Below are 21,274 nucleotides of genomic sequence, written 5' to 3' on the forward strand. Positions count from 1 at the left end.
TCCACTTTGTTCCCACTGACGAGTCACTACTTCAGAATAGCTGCTGAAACTGTCTACTGTGGGCTTAAAGTCAGTGTACCTTGGTTACAAATGCACAAGTACAGGTTAGAGCACCAGCTTAATGCTTCCAGGTTATTTGGAATGGATGTATAAAATGTGTGATGTTAGCACTGTAGAAATAGTTAGACAGAAATCATGGTAGTGTAATCTGAGTGCTGCTGCTTCCTCTTTGCTCCCCTAGATTTGCAGTTTCATAGATACCAGATGTGGTTTGGCATTTTTTTTTTCTGTGAAGGTGCCCCTGCTTTTGAGGATAAATGGACCCTCGGTGTTGCAACTGGAACCCTCTAGACTGTAGTAAATATTAAGGCAGTGTGTATGCTACCTTGTGGCTCTGACCTTTTTAAACCTCAGGGTTATAAAAGGGTCCGCATCTTTAGCCATGCTGCTTTAATCCTCCTCTTCCAATAGGTTGAATGTTGAAACTCTCTTTCTCTCCCACTACTTCTTTTGACTTACTCTAATTAATAAGAAGTCTTTGTGTGGTGATTAGCTTCATGATCATTTAGTTAATTCTCCTCCTGTTTGTGATCTTCTGGGTTAATTCATTTGACATCCACTTGTAAGGAGTTCTGCTCTTTTGAATCCATTTCTTTCAGCATTTCTCTTGCATTTTATTTCAACTGGACTTGCCCCCCTCAAGATCCAGTAAACTCTGAAGATCCAGACATTCTGGTGAAATCAAACAGCAGGTGAAGGAAGAAGAAAAAGTTGTCTTTTGCATTGAGATCATTGTAATAATGACCTCTATAATGAGTTCCAAATACATGATCTGCTAGACTAACTGGAACTGATGTATATCTGAAAGTAAGAGTTTATAAATCTGATAGTGGTGGTGAACGACAAAACATCAGCATGACTGTCTCTGTCATGTTTGTAATGCAATTACTGTTGGTAGTCTAGTTTCTTAACGATACTAATCTGTCAGTTTTGCCTAAGAGTAGATGATGTTTGATGTTTGTCTATAGAAAGTGATAAAGTAATGTGCAAAATCATGGAATCTGTCAGCTTGAAGGTGGCAGGTGTTCCAGAGACTCTGAAATGCTTCTATTTTCCACCTGCTCTTGTTTTGACCATAGGAAAGAAGATTGTGGGCATGTCTTACTGGCTTCTGAAACTTTTATCTTCATATCATGACTTGTCCACCTTATCTGAATCTGTCTTAGAGAAGGACTTACCTGAATCTTAACCTTTCTGATCAACTGCCAGCTCACTTTTCCAGGGAACAAAATGAACACTAAGTGAGCAAACAAGAAATGTCCCTTAGCAGGCAAGACCTGCACATTAGCCAGCTGGTCATTCCAGTGTCTGTAAATAAAAGGGTTTTGAAACATTGCGAGATTAAAAAGCACAAATGAAATTATTATCTGCTTTGCAGCTTAAAAACTTTGATGCTAGATGTTTGGGTTGGCTTGAAAATTACAAATTATAAAGGCATTTGCAAAGCAGAGTATCGCAAGTCTTTGAAGACTGCCTTTTTAGGCACCACACCTTCTGTACCAATGAGGAACTCTCCCTCTAGCTGGCAAACCGTGTATTTTCTACGAAGTGATTCTATGACATCTTAAAGATGTCAGTGTAGAGATGAATGGATTGATATACGTTCTCCTTTAGACTTGGCATGTCAGAGGAAGTGTGTGCAATTGATGTTGAATTTGCTTCCATTTATTATCTTAAAGGTTAAATGCTATGGTCCTGGTTACTTCAATGTTTAGAAATAAGACCAAAGACACTGTTGTTCAAGAGGTGGCAAAGAGAACTAGTATGTGCACACAAACTTATTCATATCTAGAAAGTTCTCTAAGAATTTCCTCATTTCTGAGGTTTCATGGATCACTTGAGAAATCTTTGTCAGAAAGAAAATATCTACTAATTTTCAGCATGAGCTTTACTTTTATGTATTCTTAAACTAGCAGCCAGATATGTTAGTAGCTGGGGAAAAACAGTCCTGCATCCTTACTCTCTTGATGCTGTCAGCTCACTATTAACATTCCAAACATGGCGATCCATAGAGGTGATGCTTGAAGGAAAGAAGGATAAAAACTCCAGTAATTCAGGAGAACTATTAATACAGAATCACCTTCTCTTATAATTATGTATTCGGAAAGAACTGTGGGGCAACTGGGGTTGCAATTTTTCTGTCATTGGGATTAGCAAAAAGAAAGGTTCAGTTTTTCAAACAGTCACTGCTTTCTTGAGGGTTCCAGTTTAATACCATGGATACTTTTCCTGTCCTGAAATTGGGAACTTATCCTCTTAATTTTAATGAATAGTAGCACTTTTAATGATTTTGAAGATCTTTAAAATGTAAGCAGCATGTTTACAATACGTTGTAGACTTTACTACAAAGAAGAAAACGTCTTGTCTGCTTGCGTGTTTTGGTTTTTGGTTTTTTTTTTTCAGCAGCACATCAGAAGTCTAGGAGATAGTAGTTAGTGTGGACATTATCCTAGAAAACAATTTGAACAGCTATAATTCTGGGAATTGTGGCAATAGAGCATCTGGGTATCGGGACCTTTGAGTGTGGTTGGCTGTTTTCCCATTGTCTTCTGCTCGGTCTGTCAGGTTCCTAACTAAGCGAGAACAGAAGCTGATGCAGCGTCGACAACATGCTGAAGAATTGTTGGAGTGGAAACGCCGCCTGGATGCAGAGGAAGCAGAAATACGGCAGATAGAAAAGCAGGCTCTAGCTGCCTGGGACAAAGAGCTGCTCAAAACCAAAATAGCCAAGAAAGAGCTGGGGGATCAGAGAACTGAGCCCAAAGGTAACAAGAAGCGGGGGCAAGTGATGTAAATGACAACAGTAAAGCGTAATTTGACACAACAATTGCTTAGGTTTGCACTTTCTTCCTTTTTTGATGTTTTCATGGTAGTTGTTCTTCTCTGGACACTCTTAGAATCTCGATTTCTGCACTCTTTACTGCCTTCTTTTGCCTTGTTCTTTTAGCCCTATTTTACACCTTAGTTAAATGTGTCTTCCTCCTTTGTTGTGTATCTTCTCAAGTGAACAGTGCAACATGTGCCTATCAGACATTTCTACATACAATTTAAACTGTATTTCTGTCTTTCAAAACAAAAATATTGCATGATTGCATGATCTTTTGTTGGTCATCTTCTGAACTTACTCTGTTAAAACCGTTTTCCCTTGTAGCGCTCGAAGTGTCTATCCTGTTAACGTTATTACTATCAATGAAGGTGGCTCTTAGCAGGGGCTGCTTCCCCCTTATCTGTGTCTTCAAAAAAATTGAAAGCATTTTTTCCTTCCCTCTGTTGTTAATGCAATATAACTTTGAAATGTGCAACTGTGCTCAAGTGTGCTAGGATATAATTAGTATAAATGATGCTATTGTGAGGAAAAATATGTTCCCAGATGTTGACAGCTACAGCTTTACTGTTCTGTCTTAAGTGGACCATACTTTCAGCATGAAGCACAAAGATCTGGATTGCAGTGGGAGAAAATAATGACACTTCAGGGATTGCTCTAGAAACAGTCAATTTTCCTTTTTTCCCACTTTGCTGAAAGCAGGCAGCACGTCCTTTCCAAGTGCAAAGGGAATTCAGAATTATGCCTTATTGCACTTGTTACTGAAAACAGTCATGTGGATTTTTGGTATAGTAAGACATTTTAAAGATGATATGTCTATGAGTCAGTAAGTTCCAATGAACAAAAGTTCAGCACGAATGCTGAATTCTCATTAACAGATAAGAAAATACACTTGCTTTCTACTAGTTGTGTCTATCAGTAAGCATTGGAGCACAGCCCTCCTGAAGAAGAAGTTGTTCCTCTCCCCAGCCTTTGCTCAAATATTAAATAGTTCTCCGTGGCTGCCTCAGTAATGCTGTGACTCCTGTGGAATTTAGTAAACAGGAATATTGAAAACCCAACTTACTATTTTACTTGTTGCCAGTTGAGAGACTCATGATGAAATCATAACATTAAAATGTTTTCTGCAACTACTGTAAAGGAAGCAATCAATTCTAAATTCAAGATCTGGCTTGCAGATTATATGCTCCTCCATGACTTCTTAAAACTAATAGTGACTCCTGCTGGTGTATGGTTAACTGGAAGGACAGGTTTCCATAATAATCTTTTTGGAGTATGTTGTCTGGAAAATGTTAGAATATCCTGAAAACCTCTTTATTTTAGACATTTGGTGGTCACTAAGAATGTTTGGCAGTCTTAAATCATAGTTCTCTGGTAAACATGCTTGTTCTTGCTACATATTCCGCTCTTGATGTCTAGGTGAGTGAAACAACACTTACCAATGTGACATGTATTGGTAGCAGCTACTACAGTATATGCAGGCAGCAGTATCTCTGAAGACATATAAGTCAGTGCATGTTCTTACGCGCTTTGTTTTTTCTCTTATTGAATCTCAGAAACGGCTAGTGAAGAAGAGTCTCCAGTGCCTCCTTGCTCTCATCTGAACAGCGAAAGCTCTATCCCAGAAGATCTTGGCAGTCTAGCTGCTGAGTCTGTCCCATCAGAGACTATGGGCCATGGACAGCCAGAAAGCCCAGATCAGAGTACAATTAATGAAGATATGGTCTATTCTGAAGAGTTCAAGTCCTCTACCTCACCTGGCAAACTTGTGAGTGGGCTTTTTATGCTATATGTGTTCTTACACTTGTAAAAGGCTCACAGAAAAGTAGTAAGTATAGCTGTCCCAGTTGTCAAAGCAGAGATTAAACTATTCTCTGTGTTTGCAATACCATTTTACATTACTGTGAATAAATATTGTGATCAGATAAGTTCTTTGAAGTCTTGAGGAAAAGCTGCCCGAGTACAGAGTTTAGATATTTTTTAACTTGTGTGTAGTCTTGCAAAATGTTTTGCGTATGCCATGTAGGTATGCAGTATTAAGTGGTGGAACACTGACCCAGTTTACCAGTGTGAATTAGCTGTAGGCTAGCTTGTTACCATTGTATAAATTCTTTGAGGCCATGGAAACTATGCTTTGTTCTTCCGCTTTGCTTTATTTGCAAGTAATGTATCCCAAAGTATAGCTATAGGATGAAGGAGCAGAGCTGTAACCTCATGCACAATCCTTTGGGTTCAGGTTATGCCTGCTTGCTAGCTAATTCTCCCTTACTGTTCTCTTCCAACTGTTATTTCTACTTGGTTAATAATTTTGATAAATTTCATCCTTGATAACTTTGCCCTGTCCTCAATGAGACAGAAAATGCAGTGTCTGTGGGGTAAAAGAACTGCTCATCTAGACTTGCTGCAAGTACGAAAGTTTGCTGAGAAGATAGTGAGGTAACATGTCTAATATGTGCCAGAGGTTATGTTCGAGGTGTGTGAAAACTTTGTGGTATAATGTTTAAGCCATAAGCAGCATTTTGGAAGAGTATTTGCTCTTAGAATTTTTTACCTGGCCTCAGAGAAATATTATTCTGTTGTTTTACAGAATTAGAATATCATCTTGCACCCCTTACATGAAATGATCCTTTTGATTTCACCCGTATATTTACTTGGAGTTCCTATTGCTGTGGTTGTTACCAAATAAGATTACATAAAGTGTATTGAACACCTGTGAGTCAGAACCATGTCAGTTCACTGAGGTGGTAATAGAGTAGTCTAAGCAGGTTTACTGAAATCTAGGCTCCAAGTAAGCAGTCAGCTATTGCTGCTCTTGGTATTTTTGTTTTATTGTCTAGCAAACTAAGATTAAATTCTTCTTAAGGTAGTTGGATAGGTGCCACTGCTTATGAGGTGTTTTGTAGTCATGCTGTTCTTTCCTTGTAACTAGCTCCTGATGACAATGATCTACTTTCAGCCTGAGCTTTACAAGCAGTTACTTATTTGTCCTCTTCTTCTCCCATAGTCTCCTCCCAAAAGCAGTGTATCTGTATCAAAGCAAGATTCCAGCAAAGGCAGCCATAGAACTGGAGGACAGCTACGTTCACCTGTGAAGTCTCATCAGATATCTCACAACTGGTCTGATGAATCTTTATCTATGACACAGTCAGGTAAGTGTACTATCTGCTTGGGTTTAAATTGCTTTTTCAAAGCTTTTGCTTTTAACAGGTAAACTTGAAATGCATAGATGTAGGGAGGCAGACAGAAATTGCTGGAAATTGCCAAAGTTTGAGGTTTGGTGGGAGTATTTTCCCATGGTGTAATTTGATCACTTCAGCTTAAGAAGGTCTTAGCGTAAGAAGGTCTATATGTTATCTTTTCTTTTAGAAGGCAACACAGATTCCTGCAAACTACTATGAAGAAGATAAGAGTCAATAGCTAAGATAGTCCTAGAATTTACAAATACCGAAGTTAGCTGTGCTTTTAACAGGTGACATTGCTCCATGCCTCATGTTGTAAGAAAGCAGAATATGGTTCAACATGATCATCCTCCTTCTGAACAAAACCTGTCTCCAGTACAGCTCTCTTAACATGGCAGTATGAGTGAGCCCATTGGACTTGCACTGGCACGTGCAGAATGAATGAACGCTTCAGGACCTACGTTTTTATTTTTGGAGGAGGGCTTGAACTGTGTGGAGTGAAATAGGGCCTAAGGTTGCATTTTGAGCTATAAAATACAAGATCTACTACAGGGACTCTTTATACTCTTTTATCCAGTATTGAGACTGGATACCAGTAAATGCTGAGGGAGAGAATGTTAGAGGTGAATGGGTACTGATCGATCCTTTCCCTGGTGTGCTCTCGCATGTTAGTCATGTGGATTGCAGGACTTCCTGAGCCCCCATTCAGGGGGTCACCATCATCAGCTCTCTTAAACTGTGAAGTCTGTTTTGAACCTTTCTGTGCTTTTAGTCCCTAAAACATCTTGTATTCCACCGTGCAGTTGATACAGCATCACAAAATACTCACAAGCAAATAAGATAGCATTTTCCTGCTTGTTTTTTTTTTATTAAGCCTTTAGTGGAAAAAGAATTAGATGATTCTATTGTATGTACTGACTGTTCTTTATGATAGGTGGATAACTTAGTGGCGTGCGTACATATCCAGTCCTTGTGGTGCTTGAGGTAGCAAGCTTAATAATCTTTTATGTTGGGGTTTTTTTTTGTTAATATATACGTGATTGCAATAGAAACACAGTAATTTTGAGGCAGCTGTTCTCCCTCTGGATAGAGAAATGAATGCATAACACCTAGATATTTGCACTGAGTAATTTGTATTGGGATTCTGTGTGCAGAGCAGTTTGCAACACAGTGAAGCATTCAGCAACTTGATAAAGATATTTTCAAGTTCTGACTGAGCAACCACATAAGGAAGCCATTATGAAAAGCAGAGCATGCAACAGCGATCATGAAAATAAACTTTTGTAAAATGAAGCATTTACAGTCTTTGATTTCAAATGCTGAACAAGGATATAAGAGGTGGGAAACCCATCAGGATGGTGCTGGTTTCACAATAAATCATTCCATTGTAAAGAGACAAATCTTCCAAGCTGCTGAGTAGTAATGAAGTCATTGCTATGTCAGTCTGATGCATGTGTAGACAAGATCGTCAAAGATGAAAGCATGTGCGGATCTTTCCCTTATGAGTTGATCAAGAAAAGCTATAATTACATAGTGGTCACTTACTGTTTGGGAGGAGTTGTTAATTACAGTGGCATCATGAAGTACTTCTGATTAGCAAGTGAGATTCCATTCTGTTTGTGCTGGTTTGGGTTTTGGTTTTTTTCATTCTCTAAATGGTTCACAATGGTTGTTAATGGAAAAAGAATACGGTAGTTTGATTGTATTTACTGACTGTTGTTGATGATGAAGCCCTTCATTGTGGTGGTTTGTTGTCTCGAGAAATGAGATTGATGAGCAAAATGTCTAGCTGTTCCTGCTAGCTGACCAAATAAGACTGGTGACTTACTTTCTAGGATGTTCAGTAAAGCACTTGGTGTTTATGAGCATCCAAGCCTTTTGGTCCAGAAAACATTATAGGTAGTATTGAGCATTAGAAAAGCAAACCAGCCAAGATCCTTGATTAGCAGCTGCAGCTGCTGCTGTAGAAGAGGAACAGGGAGGAGCTCCAGTAAGACTATGTCAGATAAACATTTTGAGGAGTTTTTGATACTTAGTTGTGGTAGCACCAATTTGGGACAAGGATGTTGTTTTGCACTCTGTTGATACACATTTAAAACAAGAAAAAAGCAGACATAATCAGGTGGGTGGAAAATAGTAAGTAACGAGACACTGAGAGAGTCTCTCTATAAGAGGTCTGAGAGATTAAGAGGTGGTTACAGCAGAAATAATGAAAATAACAGTTACTGGTAAAACGGGGTTATCATGCAGAGAATGGATCTAAGTATCTGGGGATGGTGTCCCAAGGGAAAAGAGGTACATCATCATCATAAGGACTGGAAGAGCAGGTTGGAGGGAGTTCTGAGGATAGAGAGGAATGGAGGACATCTTATTAAAATTACCAAGGATAATGATTAAGAAAAAAAATTGTCCTGTTGGAGAATCGCTACAGTCATTAATGGCATCATAGGAGGGTCTGTAAAATTGTATAAGCTATTACTGAGTAGTCTACCACATCTAAGCTGAACGCTATCCCCCTTCACCCTGAATAAGTTGTCATCCTGAGGCCTGACAACAGTGAAATCTCTGCATTGTTCAAATTGACTTTCCTTCCAACTGTTGACCAGTCAGCTCTCCATTTCATAGATTCATTTGGTCTAGGTGGCAGGAAATCTAAATGAGCCAGAAACCTAAACTGCTTTTGGAGTCCACTGTTACAAGTGAAATCCTTGTCAATGAAGTGTACCTTGTAGGTTGAAACTGTGTATCGTGATTGTAAACAAGTATTTCTGATATATTTTTGGTATGCATCTTTTGAGTTGTCGTATTTTTAAATAGGTCAGAAAAAAATTAATTTCTGCAACAGCTGATGTGATAAGTGGTTAATGAGGTAGCAGCATAAACATGGGCAGTTGACATGAACAAGTTTGGTAACAAGTTACTGTATGTATCAGAGCCTTTCTCTTCTAAATTAAATAAGGTGCTGCACTTTCATATGTTACACAGTAGTAGTGTGAATCTGAGATCCCACTTTAAGAGTCTTACTATGTTAAGATTAACATATTGACATTAAATTCTTTGATACTTTGCTTGGACCATATTTTGTGTTTACTAAATGATTGTTCATTGCTTTGCATAGAACTGTTTTGTGAGGTGCAAACTTACAAAGACTAAAACTAAACTTTTTCAGAAACCACATCTGATCAAAGTGACATTGAAGGACGGATCAGGGCCCTGAAGGATGAACTACGGAAAAGGAAGTCTGTGGTTTACCAGCTGAAAAAAGAACAGAAAAAGAGACAAAAGGAGAGACTGAAGGCTCAGGAAGCAAGTTTGATCAAACAACTGGAGGTTAGGAACAGTAGGAAGAAGGGCAAAGTAGAAGATTGTTAGCCTTGGATAAATCATTATAGTATGGTTGTTGTTGGCAGAATGTTGTATCAACAGCTGTGAAAGATGCATTATTGTGATAGAAGTGTGACTGTGTTCTGGCTATTTAACTGTTATCAATAATGAACCACAGCCTTGAGGCAAAAATGCCATTCCCTTTTAAAATTTATGTCATTAATGGGTTACTAGCAGTGTTCAGTGGGCTTAGGTATGTGTATACACATTAGTGTCCTCACTTGGATTAAAGAGTGATGCTCATGTAATTTGTTTTTGAAAGTGAGGTATTGAAATTTCTAGGATTCACAACTATAGAACTTTAGGAAGTTAAATAGATTGCTTTACAGAGAAACCAGATGTATCCTTTATTTGTGTAACAGATTTTGATTGCTGAATTGTAGTTATGGTTTGGTAGACTAACAGCCATAACTTTTTTTCCGTGTGCAGTCGTATGATGAGTTTATCAAGAAGACGGAAGCAGAGCTGAGCCGAGACCTGGAGGCATCACCCACAGCCAAACCTCAGATTAAAACTCCATCTTCAGCTGCTGCTGAAAAACCTAAGATCAAAGCACCACCACTTCATAGGTAACTGGGATTTCTTCTTCTTTTTGAGATTATTCTGAAACTACGGTGAATGCTGTTTTAGCAGAAACCATGCATGCAAGGAAGGCTGGTAATTGCTCTTCCTCAGAGCACTGGACAGTGGCAGTATCTTGTTGACGTATTTGCTGGTCTCGTCAGACCCAAAACACACACAAAGTACTGTCCTTGTAATCATACGCATCTCACTTTTGTCTTGCCCAGCTTTTCAGGTCCCGTTTTCAAGTTCTTTATGAACAATAATTTTCAGTTGTGCAAGAATTGTGCCAAATGGTTGTATAGACCTGAAGGAATTCTTTTCCGTTTTGGTCACTCATTATGCTTGCTGCACTGTTTGAGGCAAACTGTTTGTCTTTGCAACTTAAATCTGGTTTAGATCTTAGGTTTTTAAAGATAGAGAATTCAACTGATTTCTGCATTTCCTCCTGTATTTTTAAGTGTTTCATTTTCTCCAGCAGATGGTGCAATTTTAGTGCATTCAAGTAGGGAAAAAAAAAAGGTTATTTTCTTTTTCTGTCTTTTTGGCTGCAAAAAAGGCTAAAGTTTGATTAGTCTTTTAAAAAATTACTTCCTAGGTCTTGCTAAACTCTCTTCTTTGTCCCCGTTCCTATTTTCTAAGGCCACAGTATGTTGACAAGGCAAACTGTTTATGTTATCATTGGTGCGGTATTATAATTATAGATGCTTGTATTTCCATTTTTATCTGTTAAAAAAACCCAACACACTCTGGTGTAACCATGATTCATGTAAGTTGATTTTTCAAATTTAGGCCTGAAGCAGCTAAAAACTGGAAATCACTGACTGAATCAGAGCGATCCAGAGCATCTTTGGAATCCATTTCAGAACATGCAGGTATGTAACTGGAAGAATCTGTACTACAGATGAAGATACTGAAGACTGACTGCTTTAAAATTCTTTAATCTTTTCCTTCTTGATTCGAGAAGAGGTTTTAAGAGAGGATACAGCTTCATAAAACCATAGTGATCAAGCTATATTTTTTACTATTTTTATTTAGTAGGCTTCTGCTTTTGCTGTTTCCTGTATATTCAGTGTTTAGTTCTACTCTTGCTGAGGTTTCTGTGAAACCATAATTAAGTGACAACCTTCTTCCTTTCTTTTGTTCTTTGTTCCTTTATCACTTGAGGAAAGTAAGGAAACCAAAAATAATAAAGAACTTAGGAATAGAGGAGTTTTTTAAGATACTTTTCAATGTTTTGGTGTTGATCATTATCTAGTCATTATCTACCATTCTAATCTTAGTTGTATTTGCAGCTTGCAAACAAATAACTGAGCTCTTACCTTGGGCTCAGTATTGTATGGCAGCATGAAATCCTGGTAGAAGGAACAGAATTAGAAAGAAAGTGTTAGAACCCTGGAACTGACAGGACAGCTAGAAATACATGTTTCCAAGGCACTGGTTTGTGTCTTCTTTTAGCATGGAAACTTTGATTTTAATTTTGTTGCCTATGGTTGCAGTTTTCAATAAAACAATGCAGGCTATACAAGCTGCTGTAATTCACTTTTTATTTTCTTTCAAGATGCTGTGTCATCAAGAACTGAGAGATCTGTGTCTGTGCACACCAAGAAGGTGTCTGTGACAGATGTTCATGCAGAAGAACCTTCTGGAACATCTTCCTTGGTTTTAATGTCACCAAGGAGTTTGAGAGAAGCAGGATCTGGTGATTCCTTAGATAATGTACCCTCATCATCTCTTCCCAAAGACATGAAAGACATTAACAGGATATCCCATGGGTCAATGAACAATGTGGTAAATGCATCCAATGATGAGGCTGCCTTCAGTTCTAAATCTGAGATACAGGAAGACTTGGAACACATAAAGTCAGAGGAATATGAGATTGAAGGTTCTCATGTTAAGCCTTTGGAGAGTTCTGATGTCTTGTTGACATTAGATAAAGAGGATCAGAGCTCACTGGACATCCTTCCAAAGGGAGTCTTCCGCTCTGAAAATAAACACTCTCAGAAGGAACTGTTTGGTTTGGCTGTGGAAAGTCTTCATGCTACAGAAGAAATCTTAGAACAGAGACTGGCAGATAAAGATGCTGTAACTGGCCCAAGCGTAGAAGAGTCTTCTCGCAAGCTCAGCAAATCTGCAGAGGAAAAAGGTTCTGTGCTTTCAGAACAACTCTTTAGTCAAAAAGAGCCATCATACCTTGAAGACTTTGAAGGATCCTCCTCCAGAAAACAAGCATCAGTTGAAGAAATGCTTCCTGGGGAACGTTACAAAGATGACTTTGAAGCATCTCTTCTCTCCCCTAATGGGGAGTCGCTGAGAGAGCTGTCACAGCACACGCAGACCAGCAGAAGCAGATCCACCAGCCTCGGCAGTGATGGCGAAATCAGTGAATACTTCAGTGACAGGTCTCTCTCTCTCTCTGGCAGCATGCATTCAGAGAGGTTATTAGAACTTAAGTCCCCAACAGAGCTTATAAAAATTACTGAACGCAGAGATGTGGAGCAAGAACAGGCCCCTACCGAATCACCGCTGTGGGCCTCTCTTTCGATCACAGAAGAAACAGATAGTTTGCCAAATTTCAAAATTGGTGATAGAGTACTTGTGAGTAAAGTCCAGTCTGGAACATTGCGATTCAAAGGTCTGACTAAGTTTGCCAAAGGGTTTTGGGCTGGCGTGGAGTTGGATAAACCTGAAGGGAATAATAATGGAACTTATGATGGTATTAAATATTTTGATTGCAAGGAAAAGCATGGTATTTTTGCTCCTCCTCAAAAAATCTCTCACATTACAGAAAGTATCGATAGCCATTTAGACACAAATAAGGACGAAGACTCATTCTTTGATGATAGACTGGAGAAGCAACACAAAGCTGAGCAGAAAGACAGAGGAAGTTCCCAATCTGGCAAAGGGGATGAAAGCCAGAGCAGAGATGCAACAGAGAACTATTCCCAGGATAAAGCTCCTGCAGACACAGCTGTTTCAGAAGCCTCAGCTGAGGAAAGGGTTGATAAGGAGTCATCTTCTAAAGCAAACAGCATAAAGGAGATTTCTGTAGCTACTGAATCACTTGCCCAAGAACAGTCAGTGGTGGATTATCTGAAGCATGCTGTAAAAGAGGAGGCCAGCCTTGCTCCTCTCATTTCTGGGGTTGCGGATGAGATTTCTACCGCTCAGTTTGATGACATCTCAGATTTCCTTTCTGAAAAACTAGAGAGGCAAAAAACACTGGGGGAAGAATGTGCTGAAAAGTTAGATGATCTCTCTCCTGGAGTGGCAGAGAAGCCTGCAACTCCACTTCTGGATTTGCTGACAAAAGAAAAGAACCAGTTAGAAGCCCAGCTTAGACTACCACTTAGAGAGGAAGAAAAGTCACAAGACCAACTGGAAAAGGTCAGTTTGCTGACAGACAATCTGCTTAGAGATTTTGTGAAAGACACAGTCCATCAGTTACAGCAAATAAAGAAGGTCAGGAATGAGAAAATCCAGCTCAGCAACCAGGAGCTTTGTGATGTGAAGGAGGAATCTGGTACCCCATCCCAGCAGGTAGAAAAGCAGATTCCCAATGGACTGAATAACTTTTTTCTAAGTTCCGATTTGGAAGATGAAAGAGAAGAGCTTTCCTCTCCAGACATGTGTCCCAGACCAGTGAGTAACAGACATCTTGCACTGATTTTAAGAGTTGATTGTTCCTTTGACTGATTGTGATTGAATCTGAGGAATGTGGTGTGGCATCAGTTTGTTTTCTCCCAAGTTCTGTTTGGTGATGTGGAGATTGCATGTATGTATGTGTTTTACATGTGTGTTCTTCTGTATCCCAGTTCACGGCTCGTTTTGGTAGCCCTACAGGCTGAAAGACACATTTTGGCACATGATAGTGAAAAATACTTCATTTAGGTTGCATTCTGCTTACATGTTCAATTTGTATTTAATCCTTACCCTCAGTTCTTATTCTAAAAATGGCAAAATTCAATAGACTTACCTCTGTCTATTCTTCATGTGAACTAATCATCCTCAGACATAATTAGTTGCTGTGGAGGTCATTAAGGTGTCAGACTGCGCTATCCACTGAACTAATATAACATGAGTAGTGGAAGTTCAAGCTTCCTCAGAGCAACTATGAATGATACGGATACAGGACTTGGCCTTTCTGCTGAAGATCCCAGTAAACCTGTCTGCTTTGCTATTGATCTCAATATAGTATCGTCACAGAAAGCCTCAGCCCATTTCACCAGTGTGAGTACCGCTCAGTCACTAAAACAGCCATCACCTGCTAAAAGTTTTTAGGCTGTTGATTTAGATCTGAGACTGCTGGTGAGTGAAGTGAAAAGTTGTGTGTCACATTATCAGTTTTTAAACCACTCAGCCTTTCATAAACACTTAAACATTAGGATAGACAGTGGGCAGGACACACATTCTTTTAAGCTCTGTAGGAACTCTCTGAAAGCATTAAGTGGTAGAAACTCCAGGTATTTGAATCAAAACATTTCTAATTTTACTGTGGGCTATTTATTATTTTTCTGAGTATTTGTGCATATATATTGCCAATGACATCACTAGAGCATTTAAAAATGTAAGTTGAGTTAGACAATGGTGTGACACCACTTTTATATTTACTCTCTGGCTCTTAATTCCCAGGAGAGTCCAGTGTTTGGTGCCAGTGGTCAGGAGGAGCTTGCCAAGAGACTGGCAGAGCTGGAGCTCAATCGAGAGTTCTTGAGTGTGCTGGGAGATGATCAGGACTGGTTTGATGAGGACTATGGCCTGAGTTCCCGTAAAGTCCAGCAGAAGCAAGCTGAGGAACCAGCAGTGCTGCCCAAGGTGGAACCACAGAAGGTGCCAACAAAGCCATGTGAGGAGCCTTTGGCGGTCCCTCACACTGCGGTGGAGGTGGAAGGTATGGTGCATGCAGCAGCTGAGGAACTCTGGAAACTGAAAGAGCTGGGCCATGATCTTCAAAGTTTCAGGCTTCATACAGATCTTAGTACCCTCAAAGAGCAGGACACAGACATGATAAACAAGCAGGTTTATAAAAAGGTACAGTCTTCAGGCATTTTGTTCTTGCCCTTTGAATGTTTGCCATGAACAACAGCAGCCTTAACTTTTACTTCTTTCTTTGTTAAGGTGGTATTTGATTTAACAAGAGAGATCTTTGGGGAAATCTTTGCTGAGGATCCTAATCTAAATCAGCCTATTTGGATGAAACCGTGCAGGATTGCATCTGCTTACTTTCGCCGAGTAAAAGATCCAAATGATCTGGATGAAATCAAGGTAGGAAGAAGTCTTTGTCATGCCGGGAAGGTGAGATTAAAAATATTTTACTGGCACTTGCCTCAGTGTTAAAGGATCATAACAGGTGTATCCAGCAGGAGATGAGTTGAGAAGAGAAATGAGATTACAAACCTGAGAGGGAGTTTGTCAAAATGGTCCTTTTTATACTCAACAGATTTGCTTCCCTCTCCTTTTGGCTGGTACTGGTTGCTTTTAAACCTTAGTCCTCTGTGCAGAACTGCCAGGATGACCTTGATCTTATAAAATTGGTATACTGACAGACTGCTGCTTTAGCAGATTTCAGTGGAACTCTGTATGGGTAGATTGGCATGGATCCAATGGTAGGGTTGGGCCAAATGGGATGAGCTGGAACTCAGACACACCTGTGCCAGCCTCACTGAGGACAATGGGAGTTGTCCAGAGAGACTCAAAATTTAACTGGTTGATGGTATTGTTGTATTTGGCAAGCCAGAGGAGGTCTCCTGTTACCGGTGGTAATGCTGAAGAAAGGACAAAACCCCAAAAAGCTAGAGCCTGACTGGACCTAGGTTAAACTTGCAAGACTGGACATTTGGGGAACAAAAAAAACCTAAAAAAACTGTCTCTCTGACAGCGCTCGACAAAGAACCTTCCATACAGCTCATCAGGACACAAATGAAGACTTCCGCCTGTACTGTTTCTTCTGAAATTGGGGAGGGGGGGCGTTTGACTGTATTTTGATTAACCTGCTGAAGATACAGCTTGTTAACTGTCTACAAAAGACAGAAACAGTATCTAGGTCACTCTGTTAGTTGAGAAGACTTTCAGAAGCGTGTAGCAGGGGAGAGCAGGGGCACACGACAAGGACACCAAACTCCCACCCTGCTTTTCTTTAGTATTTTCCCATAAATTGAGTTGTCGTAATCTTCTGTTTGCTGTACTGTTTAATTGAAAGTTTCTGTTCTCAAGATTGTTACAGCAGTGGGTGTCTTCCCTCCCCCACCCCTTCTGGATTTAATAATTGTTCTGCCTTTGTAACGCTGCCTCAAAGACTTCCACTGTAACTTTCATGCATACGCTGTCTCTTAGCTAAACAGAAAGCTGTTACGCATTCTATAATGTCACTTCTTAGGGTAGGTACTTTGTGCATACGTTTCATTTCGTAGCTCAAATGTGATAAATCTCACCTTTATCGTTCTGCAGAGCTTCATTGCAGCTGAAGTACTGAAGTTGTTCAGCCTGAGGAAGGAGCCTAATCATAAAACAGACTGGCAGAAAATGATGAAATTTGGGCGAAAGAAACGAGACCGAGTGGATCATATACTGGTTAGTGGATGAAAATAAGCAATTGTGTCAGATACTGTTCACCAGACTGAAGTGTGACATATGATTGTATTTCTCAGTATCCGATCATGCTATTTAAAGAATATAAAGCGTGCATGAGGTCTTGATAGAAAGTGTTTAATTTTAGAGAGCACCCCATTGGCAGAAACAGAAGTCCAGTGCCAGTGAAGTAAGGTGACTAGAGTGAATTCTCTGTTCATGCCTACTGATTTGACTGGAGTATAAATTTGCCTGCTCCTAACAGTTTAAAGCATGAATTTACAGAAGGAAACACTGAAATAGTTGACTGAAAGGAGAGTGAACTTTTTCTTTGGGAAGGGAATATATTTTTCTTCTTACTTCAATTTAAAATGTTTTTATTTTGAAGTAATAATGTTTAATTGGAGACAGCGATACGAGGAACTTACTAGAGCAGATTGCTAACCAGATTCAACTGAAAGGTTGCCGAAGTCGTTGGGTTAGAACAGCAAAGACTTTGAACATGGGACATGATAATCCCTAGTACAAGGTAACCAGTCTGACAGATGGTACCCACAGCTGAACATTTCCTCTAGTACTTGACATGAACTAGTGAACACAGCTGCTACTGGAGCAGAGACAGTTCAGTGTTAAAACTGCATAAGACAGAGCATGTCTGGCTGTGTACTAGTTTTTGAAACTAGTTGGCTTATATTGCAGGATGATTAACATCTTTATTGGCTGTAATGATAGTGAAGGTTCTGCTTGGGAATATGAGTTGTCATTAACACTGTGCTTCACTTAATTATACCAGAAATTGATTCCATACACGTGCACATATAAGTAACTTTGAGTCATGGGTCGTGTGGTCTTTTAATTGCCCATCAGTGGAAGGTTTCCAACACAGGCTTTTTCCCAGGAGTTTAATTGTATGTAAATAGAAAATCTATGTATAGGACCTGCATATCCTAGTACACTCAATTCTGGGGTACATTCAGTTCTGGGATGTGGAGGCTGTTAAAGCATGCACAGAAAAGTCTTACGTTTAGATCCCCGAGATAACTAATAGTTACAGCTATTATGCTTGTGTACCAGTTTCCTGATTTCTTTGTACCATACCTGGAAGGAAAGATTTCTGACTGGAAAAAAGTGGTTCTAGTTGAAGGCATCCAAAGTGCTTTAGGTGGAATAAGTTTGAAGTTCAGGTGACCTCATCTGCAAATTAAATGCAGACCCAGACATCGAAGATTAATGGAGCTCTGACACGTTTGGCTTAATAAATAATGTGTTTAGTTTTATTTTGTTCTCACAAGAATATGGTAATAAAATTGTAGTTGAAGACGGAATAACTCTGTGAAGGTTGCAGCATGCCACGCTCTAGGAATTAAGGCACTCTCAGTTGGCATTGCTAATAAATTTATACTGTAATGTGAGACACTATCAGAGAAACTTCTAACTGAAAACCGAAGGAGATAGTGTTCAATTTCTCTTACCTTGTTTTATTAAAATCTCTATAAAACATAAAGTATCTGGATAGCTTTCTCTGTCTCCCACTCAGCCTCCAACTTGTGGTTAAGGTCATGAGTTCTGTGATAACACAAATCCAAGGTAGTAAGCGGATGTACAGGTCTGTGCGAGATCTGCTGCCTATCCATTAGTAACTCACAGTGTAGCCCTAAACTAAGAGGTCAGTTTTGGAGTTTTCTAAGTTTTGTTTAAAGTATATTTAAGTAGTACAACACAACAATTTCCTGAAAGAGAAATAAAGATGATTTTGGTAGGTTTAGGTGCTGTAGAAGCTTCTTTAGAAATCGCTCTCTAAAATGCTTTGTTCAAGTTTTTGTGAAGATTTAGCCAATTATACACCTCTTGCAATGTGCAGGGGATGTCATGCGAGTACAAATATGAGCTGATTGATTCTCCACATTCTTTTGCTGTTTGTAAAGACAAAAACTGTTAAAATAAAACATGATCTTTTTAAAGCAGAGGTACACATTCTTAGGCTTCTGTTATTTGCATTTAAACTCTAAGCACAGGTCCTTCCCAGGTTATTCATTTCCCCTTCAAGTAAAACTAACCTTCAAATGAAAACATCCTTTGATAGTTTTCTGTTGAGACAATTACATATTTTTAGTGACTTTGAGAGGATTTGACACATCCAAATGTTCAGTACTGTCTGACCGAGGAGCTAGGCACGACTAAGGTGAGAGGATTTTTGATACAGAGGAAGGGGATTCTGTTGTATGCCGCCTTCTTCGGCATATTAGTAACGATTGTCAAATAATAGTGGCATCATCTGCCAGGATGTGGTCAGGTGGCTCTCAAACTGGGAGCCATGGCTGTTTGCTGAATTTCCTTTTATTTCTTCTAAAGGTACAGAAGCAAATGCCAGGCTATTCTGCCCAGCTTACTCTCTCCCTGATTATCCCTGAATGTATCCTGGGTTTATCATACTCAACCCAATTCCCCATGGTTCTTGTCTCCACCAAAGGTTTGACCTTGTGGGGAGGGAGCACGGCAGTAGAAGCAGCCTGTGCTGTGCTGGTGCTGTCTGTGCTGCTGGGTCGTGGGGCTGACTGTGGTCAGCCATCACACCTGCCGGGAGCTTAGGGGAGAACAGGATGGATTAGTCCTCCACCTCCTTGCTCTGCCTTGATCTTTGCCACTTCCCCCCATCGCTGCATCTTTAGTTGCATTTTCACTTTTGTCTGCGCTTTCCCAGCATTGACACCAATATAGTTAGCAATGTTTTTCTGCCAGTGACAAAAAAACTGTCCTCCTCTTCTCCTTTTTTTGCAGCACTGTTAACTTTGATCAGGCATCTCTGTCCTCAGAAAGCACTGGATTGGGATTTCTTAAAGAGATGTCTCTGATCTGCTGGACAGTTGCTCCAGTCATTAATATTTACAGCAAATCTTGGCTTTCAGTAAACAAGTACAGGAGATTCACGTTTATGAAAAGCTACTTTGTTTAAAATGAAGTTAAAGGAATGTTTAGGTGTTTGCTTTCTTCTTTTCGTGCCCCTTTGTGTTGTCACGTGAATGCTGTCTGTCCTCTGGGAGAATCTCAAATGTATGCATAGGCTGAGATGCTGCATTTCGGTACATCAGGGCTGGCTGCACCTTTCAAAACCTCTTTTGAAACTACAGCAAGAACCCTCGTATCTCCTTATTTAAGTTCAGGTGCTAATAATAGACTGTTTCCACTCCTTTTTTTTCCACTTGAGTCTTCAGCCAGAACTCCCTGTGCTGATCTGTTTGCATGGGGTTAGAACAAACTCTGCCATTGCTTTCCCTGCTCCGCCCCCCGCCTTCCCTTTTATCCAGAGCTTGAGAAAGCAAGGCTCACATGATACTGCCAAACCTATGTGCTTAGTTTTCGCACCTGAGAAGCCTGCCAACAGAGTGCTGAAAAGTACTTCATCTTCTGACCTGTTGACATAACAGCTAGGATGTTCCTCTCCACGAAGAAACTCTGCAACAAAGCAAAGCCCACTTCTGCAGCACCTGAGATCTAAACCCAAGGGGAGCGCAACAGTAAGAAGAGAATCAAAGCTTGCTTGTACACACAGTCGTGCATCTTGAGATTTCCAGGCACTCGGAGGGCGAAGGGCTGTGAGAATGCACCTGCCTGCCTTCTTCCTGCTGGCATTCTTCCAAGGCAATAGTTTATACCTGGATTTTTATTCTTTTGAGTCTCCCAGATGATCTAGCGACTCCTTCAATGTAGTTTATTTTGCAGATGTTCATGGTTTTGAATGGGAGCCTCCAGAAATCGAAACTTGCTAACTTACTCTCCAAAGTTTCCTTCAGATTATATTAATTTAAGTGTTCGGTTTGGGTACCGTGACATTTATTAGATGATCAGCAGGATCACGCTACCTTGTTATCTCCTGATTTTTCTTGAGTGCATGCCCCCTTCTTTCTTTTTGTTTTTAAAAAATAAAAATTAAAATCATGCATACAAAAAAACAGCACGCAGAAAAAACCCATACCATGCAGCCTTCTGCATTCTGTCACTATTTATCTTTTCCCGTAGGATGGAATTCAGTTTCATTAAAACTGTTCTGCCTTTGCCCAAATGCAGTTTCTCTCTGGTATAGGGAACTTCCTTCCTGGTATCAAATATGTGAAGTTTTACTTTTGTCATGAGAATGTGCAAGAACTTAAACGCTATGCATGTACTGGAGACAACGCAAAGCCCATTTCCATGAAAGCCACGGTAGTCGCCAAATATAAGCAAACTGTCTCCATTGCTTAGAAGCAGTTTGTGGTAATACAACAAATGGATCAAACCTTTCCCAGACAAAGGAGTCGCAACTGCCTCAGATGTCTGCAGCTAGGGCTGCAAAGCAGCACAGCGGTTTCCACACGTGTTCTGAATACGCTATAAACAAGACTTGCCTGCTGCTGCAAATTGCACATTCTTTCAGTTTTCAAAAAGTATGCTCGAGGAAGTCGTCCTAATGCCAAAGGAAATTGTGCACTGTGCCTCTGAGAAAGAGGGGAATGATAAGAGGCAGGAGAAAATTAATCACTGATACTGTTTTTCTTTCTTCATCTTTCCGCTGCTGTTTAACATCCAGCCTTGCTCTGCCCGGATCAAGTTACCTTCTCCTCTCCTATTTACTTGCATTTCTTTATCCCACGTATCTCTCTTCACTCCTGGAGCACAGTAAAGGAACTGTCCCATCACGCTGTTGCAGGTGAGACAGAATAAA

At 39.9% G+C, this 21,274-nt stretch overlaps 1 protein-coding gene across 1 annotated transcript in view; it reads left to right on the forward strand.

The window, feature by feature from the left end:
* The window catches only part of CEP350 (centrosomal protein 350kDa), a 65,529-nt gene that overhangs the window by 41,614 nt on the left and 2,641 nt on the right, over positions 1 to 21,274 (forward strand). The window contains 10 exon segments of the mRNA XM_009710169.1: positions 2,626 to 2,825; positions 4,441 to 4,652; positions 5,889 to 6,033; positions 9,233 to 9,393; positions 9,877 to 10,016; positions 10,801 to 10,883; positions 11,570 to 13,650; positions 14,641 to 15,039; positions 15,127 to 15,273; positions 16,456 to 16,578. Coding sequence (XP_009708471.1) covers positions 2,626 to 2,825; positions 4,441 to 4,652; positions 5,889 to 6,033; positions 9,233 to 9,393; positions 9,877 to 10,016; positions 10,801 to 10,883; positions 11,570 to 13,650; positions 14,641 to 15,039; positions 15,127 to 15,273; positions 16,456 to 16,578 — 3,691 coding nt within the window.

This window comes from Cariama cristata, unplaced genomic scaffold, assembly GCF_000690535.1.
Source record: "Cariama cristata isolate BGI_N322 unplaced genomic scaffold, ASM69053v1 scaffold2731, whole genome shotgun sequence".
Taxonomy (NCBI): Eukaryota; Metazoa; Chordata; class Aves; order Cariamiformes; family Cariamidae; genus Cariama; species Cariama cristata.